The sequence below is a fragment of the Salvelinus alpinus genome, chromosome 3 (genome assembly GCF_045679555.1).
Source record: "Salvelinus alpinus chromosome 3, SLU_Salpinus.1, whole genome shotgun sequence".
Lineage (NCBI taxonomy): Eukaryota > Metazoa > Chordata > Actinopteri > Salmoniformes > Salmonidae > Salvelinus > Salvelinus alpinus.
The window spans coordinates 34,366,746-34,390,177 of record NC_092088.1 but is presented as its reverse complement, the minus strand read 5'-3'; the positions used below and the strand labels follow the sequence as shown (position 1 = coordinate 34,390,177).

Sequence of the window (23,432 nt, the reverse complement as noted above, 5' to 3'; positions counted from 1 at the left end):
CCCAAAAACTCCAGTTATCCACTGGCTCAAAGGCGGTCAAAACATGCAGATGAATACATCCTAATAGTACCGGTAAAGTTTGTTGAAACATTTCAAACGATGTTTATAATTAATCCTCAGGTTGTCAATTGTCTAAATAATCAATAATATTTCAACCGGACAATAGCATATTCAATAGAAAGGAAAAACAACGAAGGGAGCGCACTCGGTCACGCGCAACACCAGCTGAAAACAAGTCTGAAACAATGTCTAAAGACTTTTGACATCTAGTGGATAGGAACTGCAATCTGGGTGCTAACCCATTAGATACTCTATAGGCATTCAATTGAAAATACCCACATCAAAAAAAATCCCACTTCCTGGATGGATCTTCCTCAGGTTTTCACCTGCCATATCAGTTCTGTTATACTCAGAGACATTATTTTAACAGTTCTCAAAACTGTGTTTCTATCCAAATCTACCAATTACAAGCATATCCTAGCTTCTGGGCCAGAGTAACAGGCAGTTTACTTTGGGCACGCTTCTCATCCAGACGTCAAAATACTGCCCCCAAGCCATAAGAATTTTTAACCAGCAATGCAAATATTTCCTGATTCTAATAATATTACCACACAGATCATAAATGTAATGTTCGCTAGCGAGGCAGCAAACAGTACGCTTTAACTTGCAATGAAAATTACTTTCTGAAAATTAGGAACGTATGATATCTGAAAATATAGCTAGACTTTTACCCGTATACATGAATGAACGCTTCACGGCAAACTTAACTAAGTTTTGTTTGTAGCTACATCTTGTTTGGCTAGCGTTGTGTCAAGTCACTCTGGTTCACACTGACTGTGGCATGTGCAGAAACTAGCCCATCACTTCTTCCAAATGATCTGTCGATAGCGACCTGCTAAATTCAGGGCATCAATGTTGTTGAGAAAAGTAGCAAAACTTTTGTAGTTCTCGCTGGCTAACATTATTCGTTTTTGTGGGATGGAGTTTTGGCCTGCCTGGTGCCAATTGTCACGCCCTGACCTTAGAGATCACGCCCTGACCTCTATTTTGGTTTGGTCAGGGCGTGAGTTGGGGTGGGTATTCTATGTTGTGTATTTCTTTGTGTTTGGCCGGGTGTGGTTCTCAATCAGAGGCAGCTGTCTATCGTTGTCTCTGATTGAGAACCATACTTAGGTAGCCCTTTTTTCCACCTGTCTTTGTGGGAAGATGACTTTGTTTAGGGCACATAGCCTTTGAGCTTCACGGTTTGTTTCTGTAGTGTTAATTGTTTTTGTTCTGCGTCTTTTTCCCAAATAAAAGAAAATGTACGCTCACCACGCTGCACCTTGGTCCCCTCCTTTCAACAGCCGTGACACCAATAAGAAAAAGTGTTCCAAACCTCTGCCAATAACAACTCGTTTTCAGTTTCCCCCTCCCCACTCAGACCTCTCTCAGAAAGTCCTAACAAAATTCCTGCTTGAGAAATTGCTATTTTTGTTTGTTTTTGACCATTTTCATTGAAAACAATCACAGCAAGATACTTAATTGTTACCCAGAAATAATTCGATATTGAGATAAAAACGGTTGCATTGAACCTTTTAACATCAACTCTAATAATAAATAAATCTGACCATAAAACTGACATCCAAACCATACAAAAATCTGTGAAATAATCAATATTCAATGTAACGTAAATACTTATCTCAACAACAATATTATATTGACATCAAAACTGCCCCACACTGATACCGTGATATTTTACACGGTGTAAAAACTGTCATTCCTCAGACACTCCTCACTTCAAATAATCTCTTCATGTCTTTGTCACATATTTTCTTTCCTTTTCTTTCCCTAAAAGGGGGAAATCACACCTGAACCAGTGATTCTTTAATGTTCTATATCGTCTGGTCCTCCATATCTCTGTAAATCACAAATGAAAACTGGACTGTCTGCTGAATTGACACACAAATCAAATATGGTCACACACACTAAGACTCACCGACTGGTGTGTTCTCGTAGATGAGAAGATAGGAGTGGAAAAAGTAGTTCTGGAAGCGTGGAGGCTGGTTGGAGGCTTTTGAAGAGGAGAGAAAAAGAGTGGGATTAGGTTAGGCCCTATAGGGTCTTATGATATCCCTATACAGGTGTGAGAAATGTGAAATAATACATGTTTAAGTACCTGGAGGCATAGGCATACACTGCAGGAATATGGATATGTGCGTGTGCGTGCTTGCGTACATCTATGATTTTAACAAAGCAAATTACAAATCGATTGCGGCACTCGTGCGTACAATACACTGGCCGCTACTCTAACTCCGCGATGCATAGAAGGCCCTCCCCCACCCTCCCTTTGGCAAATCCGACCATGACTCCATTTTGCTCCTACCGTCCTATAGGCAGAAACTCAAACAGGATGTACCTGTGACTAGAACCATTCAACGCTGGTCTGACCAATCGGAATCCACGCTTCAAGATTGTTTTGATCACGCGGACTGGTAAATGTTCCAGGCAGCTTCCGAGATTAACATCGATTTATACGCTGACTCTGTGAATGAGTTTATAAGGAAGTGCAGAAACCGTGAATAGATGGCGGCTTTCGTGCAAAACTGAAAGCGCGAACCACCGCATTTACACAACATCGACGGAACAGTAGTGGAGAAGGTAGAAAGTTTCAAGTTCCTCGCCGTGCACATCACAGACAAACTTAAATGGTCTACCCACACAGACAGTGTGGTGAAGAAGGTGCAACAGCTCCTCTTCAACCTCAGGATGCTGAAGAAATTTGTTTTGTCAACTAAAAACCTGACAAACTTTTACAGATCCACAATTGAGAGCATCCTGTCGGGCTGTATCACCGCCTGGAAGACGAGGTCAGTACAGGTGCATCAAAGCTGGGACCGAGGGACTGAAAAACAGCTTCTATCTAAAGGCTATCAGACTGTTAAACAGCAATCACTAACTCAGAGAGGCTGCTGCCTACATACAGACTCAAATCATTGACCACTTTAATAAATGGATCAGTAGTCACGTTAAATACTGACACTTTAACAATGATTAAATATCTTACATTACTCATCTCATATGTATATACTGTATCTTATACCATCTATTACATATTTCCTATGCCGCTCGGCCATCGCTCATCCATATATTTATATGTACAGTTGAAGTCGGAAATTTACATACACCTTAGCCAAATACATATAAACTCATTTTATCACAATTCCTGACATTTAATCCTAGCAAAAAGTCCCTGTCTTAGGTCAGTTAGGATCACCACTTTATTTTAAGAATGTGAAATGTCAGAATAATAGAGAGAATGCTTTATTTCAGCTTTTATCACATTCCCAGTGGGTCATAAGTTTACCTACACTCAATTGGTATTTGGTAGCATTGCCTTTAAATTGTTTAACTTGGGTCAAACATTTTGGGTAGCCTTCCACAAGCTTCCCACAATAAGTTGGGTGAATTTTGGCCCATTGCTCCTGACAGAACTGGTGTAACTGAGTCAGGTTTGTAGGCCTCCTTGCTCACACACGCTTTTTCAGTTCTGCCCACAAATCTTCAATAGGATTGAGGTCAAGGCTTTGTGATGGCCATTCCAATAACTTGACTTTGTCGTCCTTAAGCCATTTTGCCACAACTTTGGAAGTATGCTTGGGGTCATTGTCCATTTGCGACCAAGCTTTAACTTCCTGACTGATGTCTTGAGATGTTGCTTCAAAATATCCACATCATTTCCCTTCCTCATGATGCAATCTATTTTGTGAAGCGCAACAGTCCCTCCTGCAGCAACACACAACATGATGCTGCCAACCCCGTGCTTCACGGTTGGGATGGTGTTCTTCGGCTTGCAAGCTTCCCCCTTTTTCCAACAAACATAACGATGGTCATTATGGCCAAACAGTTTTATTTTTGTTTCATCAGACCAGAGGACATTTCTCCAAAAAGTACGATCTTTGTCCCCATGTGCAGTTGAAAACCGTAGTCTGGCTTTTTTATGGCTGTTTTGGAGCAGTGGCTTCTTCCTTGCTGAGCGGCCTTTCAGGATATGTCGATATAGGACTTGTTTTACTGTGGATATAGATAATGTTTTACCTGTTTCCTCCAGCATCTTCACAAGGTCCTTTGCTGTTGTTCTGGGCTTGATTTGCACTTTTCGCACCAAAGTACATTCATCTCTAGGAGACAGAACGCGTCTCCTTCCTGAGCGGTAAGACGGCTGCGTGGTGCCATGGTTTTTATACTTGCGTACTATTGTTTGTACAGATGAACGTGGTACCTTCAGGGGTTTGGAAATTGCTCCCAAGGATGAACCAGACTTGTGGAGGTCTACAATTCTTTTTCTGAGGTCTTGGCTGATTTCTTTTGATTTTCCTATGATGTCAAGCAAAGAGGCACTGAGTTTGAAGGTAGGCCTTCAAATACATCCACAGGTACACCTCCAATTGACTCAAATTATGTAAATTAGCCTATCAGAAGCTTCTAAAGCCATTTCTGATATTTTCCAAGCTGTTTAAAGGCACAGCCAACTTAGTGTATGTAAACTTCTGACCCTTCCGGCCCTTCCTTGGACACTGTGCTATCTAACCTCCAAACGAGCTTCAATGCCATACAACACTCCTTCCGTGGCCTCCAACTGCTCTTAAACGCTAGTAAAACCAAATGCATGCTTTTCAACCGTTCGCTGCCTGCACCCGCACGCCCGACTAGCATCACCACCCTGGACGGTTCCGACCTAGAATATGTGGACATCTATAAGTACCTAGGTGTCTGGCTAGACTGCAAACTCTCCTTCCAGACTCATATCAAACATCTCCAATCCAAAATCAAATCAAGAATCGGCTTTCTATTCCGCAACAAAGCCTCCTTCACTCACGCCGCCAAACTTACCCTAGTAAAACTGACTATCCTACCGATCCTCGACTTCGGCGATGTCATCTACAAAATAGCTTCCAACACTCTACTCAGCAAACTGGATGCAGTTTATCACAGTGCCATTCGTTTTGTTACTAAAGCACCTTATACGACCCACCACTGCGACCTGTATGCCCTAGTCGGCTGGCCCTCGCTACATGTTCGTCGTCAGACCCACTGGCTCCAGGTCATCTACAAGGCTATGCTAGGTAAAGTGCCGCCTTATCTCAGTTCACTGGTCACGATGGCTACACCCACCCGCAGCACGCGCTCCAGCAGGTGTATCTCACTGATCATCCCTAAAGCTAAAACCACATTTGGACGCCTTTCCTTCCAGTTCTCTGCTGCCTGCGACTGGAACGAATTGCAAAAATCTCTGAAGTTGGAGACTTTTATCTCCCTCAACAACTTTAAAAATCTGCTATCCGAGCAGCTAACCGATCGCTGCAGCTGTACATAGTCCATCTGTAAACTACCCACCCAATTTACCTACCTCACCCCCCATACTGCTTTCATTTATTTACTTTTCTGCTCTTTTGCACACCAGTATCTCTTCTTGCACATGATCATCTGATGATTTATCACTCCAGTGTTAATCTGCTAAATTGTAATTATTCGATTTATTGCCTACCTCATGCCTTTTGCACACATTGTATATAGATTCTCTTTTTTTTCTACCATGTTATTGACTTGTTTATTGTTTACTCCATGTGTAACTCTGTGTTGTCTGTTCACACTGCTATGCTTTATCTTGGCCAGGTCGCAGTTGCAAATGAGAACTTGTTCTCAACTAGCCTACCTGGTTAAATAAAGGTGAAATAAAAATAAAAAATAAAAAACTTCTGACCCACTGGAATTGTGATACAGTAAATTATAAGTGAAATAATCTGTCTGTAAACAATTGTTGGAGAAATGACTTGTGTCATGCACAAAGTAGATGTCCTAACCGACTTGCCAAAACTATAGTTTGTTAACAAGACATTTGTGCAGTGGTTGAAAAACAAGTTTATTTGACTCCAGCCTAAGTGTATGTAAACTTCCGACTTCAACTGTACATATTGTTATTTCATCCCTTTAGATGTGTGTGTATTAGGTAGTTGTTGTGGAATTGTTTGATTACTTGTTAGATATTACTGCAATGTCGGAACAAGAAGCACAAACATTTCGCTACCCTCACGATAACATCTGCTAACCATGTGATTTGATTTGATTTGAATGACTTCTACCTACAGTATCAGTCAGAGGTTTGGACACACCTACTCATTCAAGGGTTTTTCTTTATTTGAACTATTCTCTACATTGTAGAAATATAGTGAAGACATCAACACTATGAAATAACACATATGGAATCATGTAGTAACCAAAGAAGTGTTAAACAAATCAAAATGTATTTTATATTTGAGATTCTTCAAACTATCGAGAGTTTTTGAAGCGCAACTTCTAGAGACAATGTGTTGTTCGAACTTCGGTAGCGTTTTCCTCAAATTTGCTTTGTTAAAGTCCAGGCAGACAAATTGTTCAAGATGGATCATCAGGTGTAGATGAAGAAAGCTAGACTAAAGAGATTAGCGATTGATAGATATGTAAAACAAAACAAAAATTATTATAAGGGAGGAAAATTTGGGTTCAGAGAAGAGTTTAAGTATAAAAGAAGAGGAGAGGGAGGAGAACAAAGGAAATGTAGGAGTGGAATGTGATTGGATGGAAGGATATGAGAGAGTGAATGAGAGAGGGATAACATTGAGAGTAAATAGTAAGTAGTTGGGACTCACCTTCGCAAAAGGAGTTTAGGATGAAGAAGGATAGGAGAATCTTGGCCACCGTCATCCTGCCACCGAAACCCACACTCCACAACATTGCCTGCTCCACACTGCAACATACACACACATAGTACACACTCAGTGTGTGTGTGTTTTAAGAAAATGCTAATTTTCTAGAGTGAAAATGTACATTTATGACTGTAACTACTGTTCCCTGAAGGAGGGAAATGAGGTACAACACAGCTATGGGGAATTTGCATGCAAGGGCCCTCTACTGAAGAACATTAGAATCACGCCTGACACGGCCAATGAACACCAAGCCCCGCCTTCCAAAGGTGATAAACCCGAGATATGGATTAATTCCTTCAATTCAGTACTGCTCTTGTTCAAGCCTCTTAATATAGGAAAGAGGAGCCAACTGAAGAGTCCAACAGAATATTTATTATTGCTCCCATCTGTCTCATGTTAGCTTTTTCAAAAACTCTAAAACTGGCAGAAATTATGTTCAAAGTAGTCCAACCTACAGAATAAACTAACAGACCACTCCAATAACATTTTCAGTAACGGTTACAGAATATTTTTGGGGTTTCTATGGCTGTGATATGTTGTTGTTTATCTACCTTAGTTGAATGCACTGACTGTAAATCGCTCTGGATTAGAACGAATCATAGATGTCTAGGCTGTTTCACAAGTTTGAACATCACAGGTAAGGCAGAGTTTAGTACAGTAGAGTACGATATGGTATGTTACGGTACAGGACAGTAGAGTTTATTTAATAGAATAGACTACAGTACACTACAGTATAGTTTAATTCCGGACATCTGTGGACGTTGGAATATAGGCCGGTCCAGACCAGACAAATCTAAACCAAACATAGACATCTATGATAGGTTCGTATTTGGTCCCAAGAAATGTAGGCCGGTCCTCACAGGCCCCCAAAAAACGTTGCTGTCGGTAAATGCTTAGTGGGAAAGTATGTCACACCAATGGAAACCCCTGGTCCACTCAATGTACATGCGTTACACTCGTACCGGACACAGGGCATGTAACCTCCGCTGCTCCACAGAAGCAAACGGAGGAAGCAAAAATTGAAAATCTCAAAAGCAATTGACCTGTAGGACATAGTCATAACCTTAGGACGCAACATCACCTTAGAGTTGCCATGGGCAAACTTCATACAGGAGGGGTGAATGGATAACGGCTGGAGATCTCCAACGTGTTTAGCTGAGACCAAAGCAGGGCGGTCTTGTAGGAGAGGATCTTCAGATCCGCATAGTCCATCAGTTCAAAAGGGGGCCTCACACAGCACATCCAAAGCCTAATCCCAAGTGGGCGGAATAGGTATAAAAACTGCCCTGAGACAGCGCATACCTTTTAAAAACCCTTGGTGTGGGACCATCAATTCCCACATGACACGCTGATATAGCTGCCATGCATTCAGAAATTATTCCCACCCCTTCACTTTTCAACATTTTGTTGTGTTACAGGCTGAATTTAAAATTGATTACATTTAGATTTTTTGTCACTGGCCTATACCCAATACCCCATAATGTCAAAGTGGAATTATGTTTTTCTATATGTTTACAAATGAATAAAAAAATCTAAGGCTGAAATGTCTTGAGTCAATAAGTATTCAACCCCTTTGTTATGGCAAGCCTAACTAAGTTCAGGAGTAAAAATGTTCTTAACCAGTCACATAATAAGTTGCATGGATAATAGTGTTTAACATCATTTTTGAATGACTACCTCATCTATGTACTCCACATATACAATTCTCTGTAAGGTCCCTCAGTCGAGCAGTGAATTTCAAACAGACTCAACCACAAAAACCAGGGAGGTTTTGGAATGCCTCGCATATAAGGGCACCTATTGGTAGATGGGTAAAAATTATAATAGAAGACATTGAATATCCCTTTCAGCATGTTGAAGTTATTAACTACACTTTGGATGGTGTATCAATACACCCAGTCACTACAAAAATACAGGCATCCTTCTTAACTCAGTTGACGGAGAGGAAAGAAACCGCTCAGGGATTTCACCATGAGGTGACTTTAAAACCGTTAGAGTTTAATGGCTGTGATAGGAGAAACCTGAGGATGGATCAACAACATTGTAGCTACTCCACAATACTACTAACCTAATTGACAGAGTGAAAAGGAGGAATCCTGTATGGAATACAAATTTACCAAAACATGCATCCTGTTTGCAACAAGGAACTAAAGTAATACTGCAAAAAATGTGACAAAGCAACCTTTTGTCCTGAATAGAAAGTGTTATGTTCGGGGAAAATCCAATACAACACATTACTAAGTACCACTCTCCATATTTTCAAGCATAGTGATTGCTGCATCATGTTATTGGTATGCTTGTAATCGTAAGGACTGCAGTTTTTTAGGATAAAAAAGAAACAGAATGGAGGCTAAGCACAGGCAAAATCCTAGAGACTTACCCAGAAAGTCTCGCAGCTGTAATCACTGCCAAAGGTGCTTATACAAAGTATTGACTCTGAGATATTTCTGTATTTAAGTTTTAAAATATTTGCAAAAATGTCTAAAAACATGTTTTCACTTTGTCATTATGGGGTATTGTCTGTAGATGGGTGAGAATATATATTTTTTAATCCATTTTGAATTCAGGCTGTAATGCAACAAAATGTGGAATAAGTCAGGGGGGAAGAAATACTTTCTGAAGGCACCTTCAGAGTAGAGAATGAACTACCCTGCTCGAAAAGCCTCTGTAGGAACATTAAAATGTCCACCAGAAAGCGCTGAAAAGGAACAATTCTTTAATTTTGTCACCAAGGCTTGAACACCTGCCACTTATTTCCATACAACCCTCTCGTGGAGGGTGCCCTTGCATACTGTATAGTAGCAATAACAAAATGTGGAATAAGTCAAGGGGTATGAATACTTTCTGAAGGCACAGTAGATATTCCTTATATTCCTCTGTGTGGCGACAACGCCCTATGCGCGTCTCTCCATGTGCTCTCCAAACTCCCACCATTTGAGTGCGCTTTGTTCATGTTAAACTTATTTAAACTTTGTATTTAAACTAAATTTCTGTTGAATCTACATTCCATATCATTTTACAATAATAGCTATCATTACAACCATTTAATTCCCTTACCATGTATTGCAACATTAGTTTGGCAGCGTAGAATATAGGCCTACTCGACCGACAGGAAATGTATGACGATGAATGGCGGTAGCCTACGCTAAACCAATGTCAACTTTTCACTTCAAGAATTCAGTATTGTTGCATTTCATTGATCTATAACTTCTGAGTGAAGTGTACACAAACGTTTGCTAGACTCACTTTCATTAAGTTTGTTGGCTGTTTAGTCCTTGGAGCTCCTCGCCTGTCTGTGTCAAAGTTTGGTATCTGTCGGAGTTGTACAGTGCCTTGCAAAAGTATTCATCCCCCTTGCCGTTTTTCCTATTTTGTTGCATTACAACCTGTAATTAAAATTGATTTTTTTGGGGGGGGGTTAAAATAACTACACAATAACTATCAATTGCAGGGAAACGGGGGGGTTGGGGGGGGGGCGACGACATCATACAAAATGCTAAAATAGACTAATCAAAACAAATCCCACTCCTTCAGTCACAGTCCAACCCAAATCACATCCCTACACAGGCTCAGGGGCCTCGGCTGTGAAATCACGGAGTCATTCAGCAGGCACTCACAATGTCAATTTTCTCCGATTTCTTTGCTTGTGCTGTGCAGTTTTTGATCACTGCAATAAATTATACAAAGTCCACCTTTTTCACATGCAATATGTCAGGATCAGTCGGTTGGCGAGAAACATTCACTGGTGGCTCACCACCTCCAGACAGGAGAAACGCTGGACAGCCCTTATTCTTGCCACCTGTCTCCTTCACCCCAACAGGGCACTCCAGGAATTCGGGCACATGTTCAGCACGACAATTTAAGTATTTAACCTCAGCTGGCATATTATTTTCTTCCCATCTGCATCACTTGACACATTACCAAATATTTTTCATTCGTCACATTGGATGGGCTTGGGCACGAAAGCTCTTACTGAGTATCTCACAAAGCCGAAGGTATACTACTTCAAAGAACAACAGTGTGGATGGAGTGAACCTTTTCACTCCATCCCCCATACGGGTTAGTAGATGTGCACCAACCAACTCAGGTACTTCCAAAGGTACACTATATATACAAATGTATGTGGACACCCCTTTGAAAAATTGGATTCGGCTATTTCAGCCACACCCGTTGCTGACAGGTGTATAGAATCGAGAACAAAGTCATGTAATCTCCATAGACAAACATTGGCAGTAGAATGGCCATACTGAAGAGCTCTGTGACTTTCAATGTAGCATCGTCATAAGACACCACCTTTCCAACAAGTCAGCCGCGAAGTGGTAGGCCACACAAGCTCAAAGAACGGGACCGCTGAGTGCGTGTAAAAATTATGTTGCCTCAGTTGAAATGCGATTCTGTGCTTCCAACTTTGTGGCAACAGTTTGGAGAAGGCCCTTTCCTGTTTCAGCATGACAATGCCACCGTGCACAAAGTGAGATCCATTCAAGAATTGTTTGTCGAGATCGGTGTGGAAGAACTTGACTGGCTTGCACAGACCACTGACCTCAACCCCATCGAACACATTTGGGATGAATTGGAACGCTAACTGCATGCCAGGCCTAATCGCCCAACATCAGTGCCCGACCTCACTAATGATCTTGTGGCTGAATGGAAGCAAGTCCCCGCAGCAGTGTTCCAGCATCTAGTGGAAAGCACTTCCCAGAAGAGTGAAGGCTGTTATAGCAGCAAAGGGGGGACCAACTCCATATTAATGCTCATGATTTTTGAATGAGATGTTCGACAAGCAGATATCCACATACTTTTGGTCATGTAGTGTATATCTGTATCCACTTCCTGCACCACCCCAGAGATAAATCCCTGCTTTGAAGATCCATACACGACACATTCCAACCCAATATCTTCAGGCGCAAAGCACGGTTCTTCTGCTCCGCGGATACACAAAAAAACGAAATAAGACCACTTCTTGTAACTCTCACTGACGCCACGTTATCCAACACATCCATGATTTTTATCGAGAAGTCAAACGAATCTATCAGGTAACTCCATCAGTCCAAAACCCTCACTTAGACTAAAAACAAGTTTGAACTAGGCTTGGTTATACTAGATTTCACCACAACTTTACCTCTCGTTTTCTTTCTTCCTTTCTTGCAGTCAGTTTCAAACAGAACAACCACTTCCGCCTTTGCTCCGACCCAGATCTAAGGAAAGACCTTCACAATGATGCTTGCGATCTGATGGCGACGAACCCTTGTCAATCGTTACTGCCAAACAACACATCTAGCCAGTGGCGGTTTTAGCATATAAATCTTGGTGGGGCAAACTCAACCAATTTTTTTAATGCATGCCAGCAAAGCCACTACACAACACTAAACAATACATGAATTGCACTATAACGGTGACAAATGGTGCCCACAAACTGTTAGGGCCTACATAAAGCTGTCCCTACAGCGGAGCTTTCCTTTTAGCACCATGGAGTGAATCCTCACCACCGCTACACCGGGCTATTAGCGGAGCCTCGTCTGACAGCGAAACAGTTCATTCAGCCTCATTTACTGCCTTTTTAAAAACCATAGCTGATATGACTGACTTGCTAAAACAAAGATGGTTTCTACTGACTCCTTGTGGATTTGTGTAAGTCGATAAGACAGCATTCTCCATAAATGATGAATGCTGACATGAGTTTTGACTTTTGAACCATACAAACATTATTACACTTATGTTCAGTAAATTCATAATGTTTGTTCTTAACACTTAGCTCTCAGTAATAGCAAGTGCAAGCAAACAGACTGCGACAAGGTAGGCCTATGCTGTGCTCACTTGAACAAAAGGTGGTCCTTCTTGAGGCCAAACTTTGTCATCAAATTCTGGCATTCTCTGGATTTATGGGGATTTCAAGAGAACTGGGAACTCAACAACAAAAAAATAGGTTAAATCATGATGTCAGGGATCTTCAGGTCGGCGCTCTAGAAAGAGGCCCGAGTTCCCAACTTGGAATTCCGAGTTGGACCAAAATGTATTTTCCCAGTTGGAGCTTGATTCTTTACAAGTTTCCAGTTGTCGTGAACGCACTAAGGTCTGAGTTGTCCAAGTTCCGAGTTTCCAGTTGTTTGGAGCTCGGCAGAAGTAATGCTGGTTTGACAGCATGGCCAATGTATTCAACCTTTTCTGGCCAATGGTGTTGAGTGTGAATGTTTATCATTTTAAGCTTGGAAAAGAGACCCTTTCAGACAGATGTTTTAAATCCAGACTTGGACCACACACCCTCTCCACCAAATAGTAGGCAGGGGAAGCAAAATAGTGATTGCTTTGCGACGCTCACAGTTAGCCACTGATTCCTTCCAAACCACTCATTGTTGAATATGCAATTTCCAACTTGTTGTTTAATGTTTTGGTCCAATGGCGGATGAGCACCAATACATTTCATCTATAATTTATCTTCATATGACAAGGATTGAAAAAGATTTGCCAGTAGATTGTCGAGTCATGATGATGACTACTTGTCTAGCTAAGATTTTGAAAGTATAATGTTGACATGATCAGTCCAATCAAAGCTACAGTTGATATAACATTATTTGACAGACAGATATCTGTCTAGACAGGGGAAGGAAATAACAGGTGATTGAGTCCAGGTGAGTCCAAATGATCGCTGATGCACGTGACGAGTGAAGCAGGTGTGCGTAATGATGGTGGCAAGAGTGCGTAATGCTGGGGAGCAGGTGTGAGACAGTACACCCCCTCCCCTAGTGGGCAACACCCGGCGTCCCACTTGGGTGAGCCTGACGGGCCGGCCGAGGCACGGGCGCTGGGCAAGCAGGCTGGGCGTAAAATCCTGACCAACTGGCAGAGGCATGGGAGCCTGGCGAGCCGGCTGAGGCATAGGAGTCTGACGATCCGGCTGAGGCACGAAAGCCTGCTGATCCCGGAACATGGGAGCCTGATGAGCCGGCTGAAGCGTAGATGCCTGGCGAGCCGGCTGAGGCGTAAAACCCTGGCGATCTGGCTGAGGCTTGACGTGGGATGGGCGCCTGCCGAGCCAACAAAGGCAAGGAAACCTCTCGAGCCAGTTAGGGGGTGGAATTCCGACGAGCGGGCTTAAGCACCCCTGGTTCCATCGGTGGCGGCCCCTGGACCCGATGTCACCACCAAACAAAACGCCAGCACTCCCTGATGCGCCATTTCATGGATTCCGCATTCTGTAAGGACCGTCGCTGATGTCGAGACGCAGGTACGGGGAGTCAAACATTTAATGAGGAACAGACAAGGAACAAGACAGGAACAGTGTCAGCACACGGGTGACAAAACGGCATACGAACGTTAATGCGGAAGCTGGCAACAGAGCTGGGGGACAGACAGATATAGGGGAGGAAATGACAGGTGATTGAGTCCAGGTGAGTCCAAATGATCGCTGATGCATGTGACGAGGGAAGCAGGTGTGTGTAATGGTGGTGGCAGGAGTGCGTAATGCTGTGGAGCCCGGCGTCCTCGAGCTGCAGGGGGAAGTGCGGGAGCAGGCGTGACACTGATGACTAGTGGATGGGGAATTTAACATGAACTGCTCATTTACGCACTCTTTAATACCTCATAATCAGGACGTCTAGGTGTTAATGATCTCGTGAAACTCACTGTCTGTCTGGCTAAATATTTTTAAAAAGAAGGGAAGTGTTAATTATATTTAGAGAGAGAGAGCTTATCTGTTAGCACGGCGTCATTAGGCCAACTGTAAGGTTGATATTAAATTGGCATAATCACACTTAATATGAGGAGGGCATAATTAAGCTTCTTGCTAATTGCAGTGTTTGTTTAGTGGTATTTACTGTTAATGTCACCGAGTTGAGTGTTGAGTCTAGTGCTGTGCCACATGGGAACATGACCCGACACTTACATTCTATCCACATCTCATCTCAAGGACTGGGGTGTATTTCATTTGTGCACATCGTAGAAGACCGTTGCAAAACATTTTGCAACTAAAATTAGTTGATTTTGAAGTAGATACCTCCCTGTTTCGGCCTGTTTGTTTCCGTTTGGTTTCCAGTGGATACACCCCTGATACACTGTAGGCTAGGGAGATGTCACACTGTCTCCCTAAATCTGGATTTCACTTCTTACCCTTCAATTAACATTTGTAAATGTATAGCTTAATGTCAATTAATAATGAACACAAGCCAAGGTCAAGGAAAAACAAATGATGTTATTTTGGGTTAAAAAAAAATGTTTTTCAACTGGTCCTCTCTATATTGTGGTCACCACAAAAAGGTTAAAACAACATTAACATGACAGCATAAACCTGTGCTGCCCCTGGGCCATGTTCAGTTACCAAACATTGAATATTCAAATAGATACACTACATGACCAAAAGTATGTGGACACCTCGTCGAACATCTCATTCCAAAATCATGGGCATTAATATGGTCTTGGTCCCCTTTGCTGCTATAACAGCCTCCACTCTTCTGGGAAGGCTTTCCACTAGATGTTGTAATATTGCTGCAGGGACTTACTTTCATTCAGCCACAAGAGTATTAGTGAGGTCGGGCACTAATGTTGAGATATTAGGCCTGACTCAGAGCTACAAAATGGTATATCATACACTGCATTTGAGGAACAATAGGAAAGTAATTCTGCTTTGAAAGTTGATCAACTTGTAAACTCACTTTTGAGAAAATCGCCTGTGAATGTTTTGGTATCTGATGAAGAGCTCTTCTTTGTCTACACCCATTCAGTATCGTTCACACCCTCTTAAGCTTTAGCCCCACCCATCTCGTTTCGCTCTCGAGGCGCACACTTGACACTGACCGATGATTTGTTTACCACTGGATAACATGAAAACAGCCTAACCAACTCTGCTAGCAACAATTTCATTGCGCTTTTTTGCAGATGTATACTGACACCAGCCATATTCAACGGGTGTTGTACACACGTCAGGTAACGTTAACTAACGAGCCAGCCAGCTAACGTTAGCTAGTTAAACAACAATGAACAGTGTCAACAATGCCTAACATTAGGCTCTAACTAGAAAAGAAAATGGCTCTGGGAAACAAATAATAACGTCAGCTAGGGAGCCAGCCAGATAACATTAGCTAGTTAGCTAACAGTACACTTTAGCTTGAAATTAAACCACTTTCTGTCAAAATTAGAAACGTTTAATATCTGAAAATGTAGCTAGCTAACGCTAGCCTATCTTACATCATCATGCATTATGGACGCGTCTCCCTGTCAGGAATGCCATACCTTGGTTCCCCTTATTTTGAAGATGTTATCCGGAGACAGGTGTTTTCTCCCTCTCTTTATCTATCATACTCTCATTCCACTGATCCTCCAGGAAGTGGGGAGCAACACTTATGCAGCTCTACTACACAATACATTTTTAAAAAGCCGCGTTCGACAGGATTACCAACACAGATTGACGAGCTCAAATAGACAGAACCCTTTAATATGGCAGACCAATCTGAACTTCTCTCTTGGCATGTCCAGCCCACTCATTATATCAGCAAATCATGGCTAGTGGGAAGGTTGCCTTAACCAACAAGGCTTGTAATTTAACAATTTTATTCATATTTACAGATGGCATACAAGTTTGTATTAATGCACATGAAAGTTCACATGTTTGAGAAGGCATTTCTGCAACAACAAAACAAATTGGGATGAAATAATCACATTCAAACGGCTCTTTTGTGAAGTCGTGACATAATCATAGTTTCCTGAATCGGGTCACAAGTATAAACGCAACATGCAACAATTGCACTGAGTTACAGTTCATATAAGGAAATCAGTCAATTGAAATATATTCATTAGGCCATAATCTATGGATTTCACATGACTGGGTAGGGGCGCAGCCATGGGTGGGCCTGGGAGGGCATAGGTTGGACATACTGCCAAATTCTCTAAAACAATGTTGGAGGCAGCTTATGGTAGAGAAATAAACATTAAATTCTCTGGCAACAGCTCTGGTGGACATTCGTACAGTCAGCATGCCAATTGCACACACCCTCAAAATTTGACACATCTGTGGCATTGTGTTGAGTGACAAAACTGCACATTTTAGAGTAACCTTTTATTGTCCCCAGCACAGGGTGCACCTGTGTAATGATCATATTTAATCAGCTTCTTGATATGCCATACCTGTCAGGTGGATGGGTTATCTTGGCAAAGAGAAATGCTCACTAAAAGAGATGGTGCATCTATTTTTAGAAAAACAATATTTTTGTGCGTAACAAACTTTTCTGGGAACTTTTATTTCAGCTCATGAAACATGAGACTAACACTTTTGTCATGACTCTCCTGTGAGGATCCAATGATCAGCTTGGCAATGGTTGACAAATAAGCAGGCCCTCTCTCACCCACAGTAGAGGGGAGGGGGGTGCTGGGCCGCTTTTTGACACCTCACACCCGGTCGTAAATGCTCTCTAGTATCAACCAAAGGAATATCTTTGTTCACAGACTGTTGCCCGCCCTAAACTCTAACATACAAAAAGTGGATAATGGAACAATAATTCTATCATAAATTATGTGGGAAATGGTCAGTGGGGACCTAAAGAATAATAGGGTCATATTGTTTGTCATTTTGTGATGTTATTAAAAACTGTATGAACCAAATACTGTAACTTAGGAAGGAAACCCCCTTTATCTGTCAAGTTTTCATCCAATCTGAATACAATATGAAGAACGATGAAAGTATTTTTTGTGAAGATATTATTGCGATATTGATTTTCTAATGAGATACAGTGAGGGAAAAAAGTATTTGATCCCCTGCTGATTTTGTACGTTTGCCCACTGACAAAGAAATTATCAGTCTGTAATTTTAATGGTAGGTTTATTTGAACAGTGAGAGACAGAATATCAACAAAAAAATTCAGAAAAACGCATGTCAAAAATTTTATAAATTGATTTGCATTTTAATGAGGGAAATAAGTATTTGACCCCTCTGCAAAACATGACTTAGTACTTGGTGGCAAAACCCTTGTTGGCAATCACAGAGGTCAGACGTTTCTTGTAGTTGGCCACCAGGTTTGCACACATCTCAGGAGAGATTTTGTCCCACTCCTCTTTGCAGATCTTCTTCAAGTCATTAAGGTTTCGAGACTGACGTTTGGCAACTCGAACCTTCAGCTCCCTCCACAGATTTTCTATGGGATTAAGGTCTGGAGACTGGCTAGGCCACTCCAGGACCTTAATGTGCTTTTTCTTGAGCCACTCCTTTGTTGCCTTGGCCGTGTGTTTTGGATCATTGTCATGCTGGAATACCCATCCACGACCCATTTTCAATACCCTGGCTGAGGGAAGGAGGTTTTCACCCAAGATTTGACGGTACATGGCCCCGTCCATCGTCCCTTTGATGCGGTGAAGTTGTCCTGTCCCCTTAGCAGAAAAACACCCCCAAAGCATAATGTTTCCACCGCCATGTTTGACGGTGGGGATGGTTTCTTGGGGTCATAGGCAGCATTCCTCCTCCTCCAAACACGGCAAGTTGAGTTGATGCCAAAGAACTCCATTTTGGTCTCATCTGACCACAACACGTTCACCCAGTTGTCCTCTGAATCATTCAGATGTTCATTGGCAAACTTCAGACGGGCATGTATATGTGCTTTCTTGAGCAGGGGGACCTTGCGGGCGCTGCAGGATTTCAGTCCTTCACGGTGTAGTGTGTTACCAATTGTTTTCTTGGTGACTATGGTCCCAGCTGCCTTGAGATCATTGACAAGATCCTCCTGTGTAGTTCTGGGCTGATTCCTCACCATTCTCATGATCATTGCAACTCCACGAGGTGAGATCTTGCATGGAGCCCTAGGCCAAGGGAGTTTGACAGTTCTTTTGTGTTTCTTCCATTTGCGAATAATCGCACCAACTGTTGTCACCTTCTCACCAAGCTGCTTGGCAATGGTCTTGTAGCCCATTCCAGCCTTGTGTAGATCTACAATCTTGTCCCTGACATCCTTGGAGAGCTCTTTGGTCTTGGCCATGGTGGAGAGTTTGGAATCTGATTGATTGATTGCTTCTGTGGACAGGTGTCTTTTATACAGGTAAGAAACTGAGATTAGGAGCACTCCCTTTAAGAGTGTGCTCCTAATCTCAGCTCGTTACCTGTATGAAAGACACCTGGGAGCCAGAAATCTTTCTGATTGAGAGGGGGTCAAATACTTATTTCCCTCATTAAAATGCAAATCAATTTATAACGTTTTTGACATGCGTTTTTCTGGATTTTTTTGTTGTTATTCTGTCTCTCACTGTTCAAATAAACCTACCATTAAAATTATAGACTGATCATTTCTTTGTCAGTGGGCAAACGTACAAAATCAGCAGGGGATCAAATACTTTTTTCCCTCACTGTAAGTGTGTGAGTCAGTGAGCGAGTGGGGCCCGTCAGTGGACAGCTCAGACAATGCCGAAACCCTACCTGACTTCTCAGAGATCAGGCCTTTCATAATTCATTACCCCCCCTTCTCTCTCTCTCTCTCTTTCCTACCCTAACAAGGCCTCACTTGTCTGTTAAATTAATTTGCTTACAATTCCATTTCCAGCATTTATCTTTTTTTGCCTTATTTCCCTCTAACCCACTTTGTTTTGCTTCACACTGTATTTACTCTAGGCCTGGGCGATATGGCCACAATATTATATCATGGTATTTAAAAAGAAATTACGGTCTTTTACGGTTTTTTTATAATAAAAGTTATACATTTGCTTTATGAGTAGTGCATGACCCTAGGGTGACAACACATACATTCTAAGTGATTTCAATGGGTCTTTCTCCATTCTCCATACTGTTCAATTCAACTTCAACCCACAAAAAAGTAATCATCTTCATCAATTTCTGCATTTGAGATCATTACGTATGGCTGCCACGTAGGGCTGCACGAAATGGGCAAGCAATCTGAGCCTTATTTTTAACCAAATGTTGCAATTTGACTTGTGATTTAGATCAAAACACTTGGGATAACTGTTGGAATCATGGAAATAGAATGTCTATTCTAATTATATAGTTAGAATATAATAGTGGCCACTTTTAATAGTGTTGTTTGACATGACAACGAATGAAAATGCCAGGGAGGAATTATTGTGACAGGGTAAGATAGGTGTTTCCTAGGGGACCCTATAATCTTTGGCTACATTGACTGTTTTCTCTTAGCTACTTCATGTAGTTAACATATTATTGGTTTGCGTATTCCTCTAATTTAGAAGATACTGTTGCACAAACAACATGCTGATTTAGGTCTACACCATCACTGGTATTATCAGGCTGTATAGCTAATTACGCTTGCTCTTACTCAGTACATTTATTAGCTAGCTAGCAATTAGCATTAGCGGCTAACAATCAGTGGCTAACAAGATTTAGGACCAACTTGCTAAGAAAAGACAAACTAGCTGTTTGCAGATGTAAGAAACACAAGCTAATAGTGTAATTATAGAATGCTAATAGATTTATATTAAAAGGCTGAGTGACAACTGCATCGTTGTCATCAACATTGTTGCATATGCTGCATTGACCATGCAGACTGAATGCAAGTGTCTAGTGGTTGAGGAACAACAAATGCGATCCTTGAGTGACAGGAACCGGGGCTAGGTCTGTGTGGAAAGCGGCATGGAGAGAGACGACTCAAGTAGCGAAGTAAACTATAAAAATGGTTGTTACACACTGCGTATCACATTTAACAAACAAAACTAAAATACCGTTATAAAAGGTCAAGTAAAAACCCAAACCGGTCCGTGCATCAATACAGGTATATCGCAAAAAACGGTATGCCACCCAGTCCTAATTTATTCCCTTCAGTACAAAAGAGAGGCAGAGAGGGAAACCAGCCAATGCCTCAGCCTCTCTCAGGAATCCAACAGCAAGCTGGAAGGTATAATCCAAAGGTAAATAAACAGCCTAAAAACCTGTGTGAAATACAATAACATACAGTAAAATAAACATTCAGTTCCCATTCAGTCTCTGGTATGCTGTTTGAGATACGGCACACGGTGGATTCAATTCAGCCAAATAAAAATAAATGTTCAGGTGAGACAGAAAGAGACAGGAAAGGTAGAGAAGATAATAGTAGTGATAGTAGTGTCAGTGCAAATGGGGACATTTGTTTTCATTTGGTTTCCTATTTCCTCAGCATTATTGCAGATAGCATTCAACACCCTTGTCTCCTCTCCACTGCGGCTTCCTGTAGCCCTCTCTATAGCCTTTCTCTCCTTCTCTCTTACCCTCTTTACATCCTTTCCCTGCTGTGCCCTGGAGACCCTGCACTCCCCCATCTCTCTCTCCTCATACCCTATCCCTGCCTCTTTCACTCCCCCCTTTCCCTCCATTCCCTGCTGGGCCTTGGGTCCCTCTTCTCCCCCTCTCTCCCCCATGGCTGTAGTCCTGTAGCAGGGGAGATTATGTCCACTCAGTGGGTGCACAGAGAGAGCCTTAGCATCACGCCTCAGTGTGTGTGCGTGCAAGTGCGTGTGACTGTGTGTGCGTATCTGTGTGTGCCGAGGAATGCTCCACACAGAACCTGAGTGACCCGGGGGAGCAGTTCATGTGTTATATAATCTCCTACTTCAGCAGTGCTTATCACTAAAGCATAAAATGCCTGAGGCAGTATTAGCTAGTATTAGCTGCAAATCCTGGAGCAATGTTAAACTGATCCAATCTAGCCAAACACAAATTAGTGCTATAAAGCAGTGGAAGTAAATAATGATAGACTCATTAGAGCTGTGTTAAAGGTGCAATAAGCAGAAATCGCTCCGCCATTTCCTGGTTGCTAAAATTCTAATAGTTTGTGACAAAACAAGCAATGTATAGTGTAGAGAGTCATTGTACCATCTAAACCACAGTGAAATATATTTTCAATAAACCAAAATATTGTATTTTCAGCTGTTTGAAAATGGTGTACAAAACCAAAAGTAAAACAAAACTTAAGAATGGGAAGCATGGGCCTCCCGAGTGGCGCAGTGGTCTAAGGCACTGCATCGCAGTGCTAGCTGTGTCACTAGAGATCCTGGTTTGAGTCTAGGCTCGCAACCGGGAGACCCATGGGGCGGTGCACAATTGGCCCAGCGTTGTCCGGGTTAGGGGAGGGTTTGGCCGGCAGGGATGTCCTTGTCCCATTGCACTCTAGCGACTCCTGTGGCGGGCCGGGCGCATGAACGCTGACATAGTTGCCAGGTGTATGATTGGGTTCAATTAGTCCATAGTTGTATCCCAAATGGTACGCTATTCCCTATGTAGTGCACTACTTTTGACCAGGGTCCATAAGGCTCTGGTCAAAAGTAGTGCCCTATGGAGGGAATATGGTGCCATTCGGGACATAGCCCATTTGGTTCAATGGGACCTGGATTAAGCAGCATTTAAAAGCATAGTTATATGTTTCATATGTGGACACAAACAATGATCCAATTTCTATTTTTGGCAACAAAAAAAGAGTGCTCTAAAACTTTGACACAACGTTGTCCTAACCCACTCAATCACTCACATATTGACTGGCACATACTGACAGTTGCACCCACAAAACACACACACTGACACACACCTCTGCTACCACAGTCTCATAACTAATCCCTCTCCCAAACGCTAAGGACATCTCTGAGATGACGGATGGATGAGTGGATATGACTCACCCCTGTACAGGTTTGGTTCTACAAGGCACAGACCGAATGAGGCAGAAGACGTAGAGCAGTGAGGCGGGCCCCAACGCCACACACTGTCCTCTCTACCGCAGCTTCCCACCCCCCTCATCTCCATTGTCACTATCCATATCTCAATCTCCCTGTCTCTCTCTCTTTCCCTGACTCCCTCTGTCAAAGCCACTGCTCATCTCCTGGTCTCTCACCACCACCCCCTCACTTGCTCCCTCTCCTCCTCCGCTCCTCTCTCCATCTCCAGGCATGTCTCTTCCTCTCTTGCTTCCCTTCACTTTTCGCCTCTCTTGGACAATCTTTCCCTCTTTCCGTCCGTTGGCTCTGTCTGTTCCTGGTATTGTATGTGTCGGGTCTCGTCTCGTTCCCTTTCGCTTCAATACACTAATACACTGGGTTACTGGAGAGTAAAAAAGAGTACTATTAAAGCAATCCACAACCTCATTGCAACCCATGGCACATTACAACGCATTTCCCCCATTTCCAACACTGTACTATTTAAAAGAGTTTCTCACAAACTCACTTGATGGTTCAAGAACAAGTTCCATACTACCCATACACTCAGTGCAAATCATTTTTACTGTGGAAGTGTAAAGTTAAGCAATTCTAAAGTCCACTGTAACACACAGAACACATTGCCAAATGGCTCATATTCACTACTACTTCACATTGAAATAGTAGAATAGTTCAGCCGATGTAGTACTGTACATAAAAATGTTATATGAGCTACATAAAATCTACTACAGTACTTCACTGTAACGTTAAGTCTTCAATCAAAGTCAGGATAGGCTACACTGCAGAAACGAGTCACTACTGGTAATTTGGCTAATAACCAGAGCCCGTTAAAATTGCTTTATAGTTTTCTCCTGCTTTCAGCCCACAAAAATGTACTACTGTTTATTACTGGGGGAAACATTTTGGGATCTTTTCTTGTTTATCTCTTGGTAATGTGTGATTAACACCAAAAAATGATTGTAAAGTGAAGCGTAATAATATCTGGACCCTCTGGGTTGGTTCCAGAGAGCCCCCCCCCGTCCAACAGCCAACAGGCAACCGTATCTCTCTGACTCCCACCCGGCCCACAGCACCAGATACTATTGATTACAT

General features: G+C 42.3%; 1 protein-coding gene across 1 annotated transcript in view; it reads right to left on the bottom strand.

The window, feature by feature from the left end:
• LOC139570592 (cadherin-23-like) overlaps window positions 1–23,432 on the bottom strand; it is a 587,919-nt gene that overhangs the window by 517,689 nt on the left and 46,798 nt on the right. The window contains exons 2-3 of the mRNA XM_071392575.1: window positions 6,669–6,766; window positions 1,979–2,053 (exon numbers count right to left, since the gene is read on the bottom strand). Coding sequence (XP_071248676.1) covers window positions 1,979–2,053; window positions 6,669–6,753 — 160 coding nt within the window. The 5' untranslated portion in view covers window positions 6,754–6,766. The remainder of the gene's footprint in view (window positions 1–1,978; window positions 2,054–6,668; window positions 6,767–23,432) is intronic.